The following is a 4,676-nucleotide window of genomic DNA, read 5'->3' as shown; positions in this document are numbered from 1 at the left end:
GCAACTCCTTTATTTATTTCTTTTTTGAAATTGAGTTTTTGTACAGTTGTTCGAATAATATTATTTCTTTTTTAAAATTGGACTTTGTACAGTTATTATAATTCTAATCGTAATTTCACCTTTGTGCGTGCCCATCAACAACCACCCAACCCAGTCTCTAGATTTTTGTGTGAAAAAGTAGCCAGCTCATAAAATTTTTTCCTCTATTTCTTACGTGGCCAACTCAGGTTCTCTTCTAAAACCCAGTACCCTCTCGGCCCACCTTTCCATCTTTTTCTTCTCTTATATACTATCTTCTCACGACCTTTAATTATCTTTCCCACTCACTCTCGTTGGTGGTGTTGTCTCACCTCAAGGCAGGGCAAGCTCCCTCTCCTCGCTTCGTTTCGTCTTCTGTGCAGAGGTTGGTTGGCCGTTGCCCCCGTTTATGTCGCTTCCTCACTTTCGCCTCTATCCGTTTCTTGCTCACCCGAGCTCTCCCTCTTTTTCCTACCCTTGCCTCGGTTGGCCGCCTTTAACCCTTCCTCTGCACACTTTACCCGCCATAGCTTCTGCACCAACAGCAAGAGAGCTTTGGGCACTTTCTCGTACCAAGCGTAAGTCTGCGCTCTTCCTTTCTCCCATGCGTTTGCACTTAATGGCACTCAACTCATCCAAGCGGCCTTCATGGCACAGCTCACTAGAGAGTATGGAGCCTTTCGAGGCCTGAGCCTTATTGGCTGATTTACGGTGGTGCAATAGCAGGACTCCTGCTCGCGTCGCTCATAATGTGGCAAATGTTTGCCTGTTTCTTTAACATGGATCTCTTGCTCTGCATGTCGCATTCTAGCTCTTTGCATTTGCTCTTGTAAACACTTACTCTCCTGTTTTTCTGTTAATAGCTGATGCGCTTCCTTGTGTAGCAGCCCACCTTTGCTCTGCGTATCGAACTCCCTCAACCCCGCTGCTAGAAAGGAACATGCCTGGGCTTCAGAAGTCTTCCACCACCGTCGTCAAGGTCTTCAAGGCGTCCAAAGGCTCTCTTCCACAGGCAGAAGACGAAGACCATATGAAAAAAGCTCCCATGAGGAAAGTTCGGGTGCTATGGACAGACCCCGAGGCCACTGACTCCTCCAGCGACGAGAAAGACGAAGACGAAGACGAAGATGAAGAAGAAGAGAGAAGAGAGAGGTCTGCTCCCAGGAGAGTTGTGAGGGAGCTGTTTATTCCTGCTGGCTGCACATTTTGGAACTCTGAGGAAGCTATGCAAGAAAAACATCCAGGGACGAACTTCCTCGACTCCCAAGACTGCGAATCTTCTCGCAGTGACATCGCCGTAGTGTCCTCGGTTGGGTCCTGGTTTCCCATGAGAAAGAATGCAGGTAGATTGTCTTCTAAAAGAAGCTTGAGGAAATGGAGCCTCATGCCCACTGATGATAAAACTAAGGCCAAGCCCCCCCTCCCAAGAAACAGCAGAACTACTGCTAACAAGCCATGTAGGTACATTGGGGTGAGACAGAGGAGATGGGGCAAGTGGACAGCTGAAATCAGGGACCCCTCCCAAGGCCTCAGACTATGGCTTGGTACTTTTGACACTGCCGAGGAGGCAGCCATAGCCTACGATGATGCAGCAAGGCAAGTTAAAGGTCCTGAAGCTCTCACCAACTTCATAACCTCTGCAATGTCACCACCTAACTCCATCAATCCTCTGGAAGTCCATTCAAAGAGCACTATGCATAGCCAATTAGACAATGATTATCACTGCTCTTCATCTTTCATGGACGGCACCCGTGCCATACATGACGGCTGGTCGAGCATGGGCATGCACGAGGATGACAGTGAGCTTCTCCCCTTCTGTTCTGATTTTGAAGCCATGGAGACTTGCCTCCTTGGGTACTCTCCCTCCTCTGTTCTGGAGCAGCCCTACTCCATGGACAGCTCTCTGTTAGTATTGTCACCTTCATCAGTGCTGGAGAATGCTATGTCTGATGATTGTAGCTCTGCTGCATTTCAAGCTTCTGGTAACTATCATAGTTTATTATTTAGTTTTGTGTCTACTTACCCGATTTACTTACCCATCGTTCTTCTGCGCAGATGTGGGCCATTTTGAAGTTTCCAGTAGTGAAATCTCCAGTGATACGAAGACTTTCATGTTAGTAACTGGTGCTGAAAACAGTTTTGTTGAGAAAATGTTCATGGATGTGTCTAATGTTCAGATGATGGAACACGCTGTCAAGCCTGGGCCTGGCTTCGAGTCTTGCATACCTCTGCCGGATCCTCTGGTTAGGGAGCTGCCTTGCTTGAAAGCGTTTGGGAAGAGCTATGATTTTGGAGACTCTACTGTCGCAGGAGCTAGGAAAGAATTTCCTGATGAGTTTGGTTCTGTTGGGGAGTTGCCCGAGGACGAGGGTGACAATTTAATGACTTTTGAATTGGATGCGGAAGCGTTAGCTTGGATTAACATCTCAGAGGGTGCATAGCTTGTGAAGTGCCTCATCATAACATCATGATGGATGATGATGAGCATGCGCATCACATGTCATCTCGATGGGTGATGATAACCTTGTGCGTGACATGTGATGTGCCATCACGCAACGGATGATAACCACATGTCTGCATGAGGGCAGTTTTGGTCTATAACAGATGATAAGTGAGTGCATAGGAGGGAATTTTAGTTTCTAGAAGTCAAGAGGAGTATATATAGTGCTATTAGCACACCAGTTATTTGGATTTTCTGTGCTACCATGCCTTCCAAGTAACGAAATTTTGCCGTGACTATAGATGAAGAGGTTAAGCTTGACTGGGCAAGCAAGTAATTTGCAACCCGACGTATGAGTGTCAAGTTCTCTGGGTTCTGCAGATTGATTCTTTGTTTGTTGTGCAAGATGGCAAGACTCTCCTCGGGTCACCCTCAGAATTCTCAAAGCAAGGAACAATTTTGCAAAGTGGCCCTGGCTCTCCTGTGCTTGCGTGTGTGTGTGTGTGTGAGAGAGAGAGAGAGAGAGAGAGAGAGAGAGAGATGCTACTATGCGGTTTATGATTTTGAGTTGTACCAAAGACTCATCAAAATGAGTGAATTCTATGAAATGAGTAAAAGGTTTGACTAGTCTGTTCTCTCTCTAGTGCGGGCACAGTAGCCCTCTTTTTCTCTTCCCTTGAGCAGTCTTCTCAACCTCAATTTAGAGAGGGGTACGTCTGCGTCTCTTTTGCTGTTTCACTCCATGTGTACCTGGGATTGCTATCGGGAAGTTTGTCGCTATGCCAAGCTTGATGGTAGATTGTGAAGGAGATTCGTTGGTTTGTCACAGGCTTCACACACAACCTCGACGACCTCTGAGAGACTAGACAACTTCTTGCGGAGACTGCGCAAGAAACATACACTTCCATAAATAATGCTGAAGCCAATTTCAAACAGGCGGATATAATCGCCTGCCTACGTGTGCACAAATAAATAAACATAAATAATAACTACTATTTATAAACAAAACTTGTGGATGCATTTTTCTAAGTATAACCTCAGGGTGATGTATCTCTCATTGATTCAAAATCCTAGGGAAGGCATGTCTTTGCCCCCCTTACCCAAAGCTTCATACACATGTATCTTGACATACACGGTAAATTTTATATCCTTGCTTATTTCATATGGATAAAGAAGCAAGTTGGCGCTTATTAACTTGGTGATTCTCTTAAACTCCTATAACACATAAGTACAAAAGGTCTGCACATCATTGTAGTCGAGGGTAATGGTGCTAAATCTTGATTTCAAGTTAAGTAAGGTACACTAGCAACTTATCAAAAAAAGCAATACAATAATTTTAAAAATTTGTACTCGAGTAATTTTTGTGAAGATTGAAACTTTAGGCCAATATAAGTGGCCATGTGGCCATGTAGGTGTGCCCATATTGTAACCTTAGTCAATTAAATCTTACTAAGTAAGGGACTTGCTTACCCATTTTTAGCCATGTGTCTCCCACACCTCATTTTTGGATGGGAAGGATGCTTCTCACCTAGTGACCTATCTTCATTCCATGGGAGGCCAACCACCCACCTTTTCGCATGCATGCATGCTTCTCCTTACTTCCTTATGGCTAAAAAATGTGTCCACTTCCTTGCGTCTTGGTGATTGCTTTTTGTCATTATTGAGTTTCCATTTTGTTGTCTATTGCCTTCTACTATTACTACTACTTGCTTTTGGAGTTGTTTTTGGAGCTAGATGATCACTTCATTCTCTCCCAACCCTAAGCTGTGAGTGTTGTAAGTAAAAAATTTGGTTTTTAGTTAATCTTTAACAATTAAAGATTAATTAAGCTTTTTGTAGGGTTTAATTAGTCTCTAATGTGTCATGGTGTGTTTTAGAGTGTCGTGGGAAGCTAATTCTTGGAGCTTTCTTATTCTTCTCTCTATCAATTTTGAATTAGAGAGCTCTTCTCTCATAAAATAAATCGAGGGTAAATAAATAATTAGATTAGAATTATGCCTAATGATTAGGGTATTAAGAGAAATGAGTTTTTGTCAATATCTTAAGCATGTCTTTAAATATCTCTTTTATTGTTTATAGGAAAATTAGAAATTATTCGAGCTCTTCCTATTTTTTAAAGAAGAGTAGTTGTTTTATGTTGTTGAGTGTGTGAGTTAATATGATTAATTGGGGTTAGGGTGTTCATTCTTCTTAAATAGCAAAAGGATGTTTTTTTTGT

The 4,676-nt window shown here is 43.2% G+C and overlaps 1 protein-coding gene across 1 annotated transcript; it reads left to right on the top strand.

Moving 5' to 3' along the window:
• Nucleotides 1-330: 330 nt before the first annotated feature.
• On the top strand, nucleotides 331-2,923 carry LOC147602824 (uncharacterized). Its single transcript, XM_086797257.1, has 3 exons — nucleotides 331-596; nucleotides 882-2,000; nucleotides 2,074-2,923. The coding sequence occupies exons 1-3, from the start codon at nucleotides 428-430 to the stop codon at nucleotides 2,457-2,459; spliced, it is 1,674 nt and encodes a 557-aa protein (XP_086653383.1). The 5' UTR covers nucleotides 331-427; the 3' UTR covers nucleotides 2,460-2,923.
• Nucleotides 2,924-4,676: the final 1,753 nt, after the last annotated feature.

This window comes from Cibotium barometz, chromosome 65 (assembly GCF_041138505.1).
Source record: "Cibotium barometz isolate CiBa-2024 chromosome 65, ASM4113850v1, whole genome shotgun sequence".
Classification (NCBI taxonomy): Eukaryota; Viridiplantae; Streptophyta; class Polypodiopsida; order Cyatheales; family Cibotiaceae; genus Cibotium; species Cibotium barometz.
Note: the sequence above shows the minus strand (reverse complement) of the source record. Positions and strands in the feature narration are given on the sequence as shown.

Bases quoted from the DNA above. Each gene is read 5' to 3' on its own strand.
- LOC147602824 (XM_086797257.1), top strand. From the start codon at position 428: ATGTCGCTTCCTCACTTTCGCCTCTATCCGTTTCTTGCTCACCCGAGC. The intron at 597-881 runs GTAAGTCTGCGC...TTCTGTTAATAG, and splicing joins GGCACTTTCTCGTACCAAGC to CTGATGCGCTTCCTTGTGTA. The intron at 2,001-2,073 runs GTAACTATCATA...TCTTCTGCGCAG, and splicing joins TGCTGCATTTCAAGCTTCTG to ATGTGGGCCATTTTGAAGTT.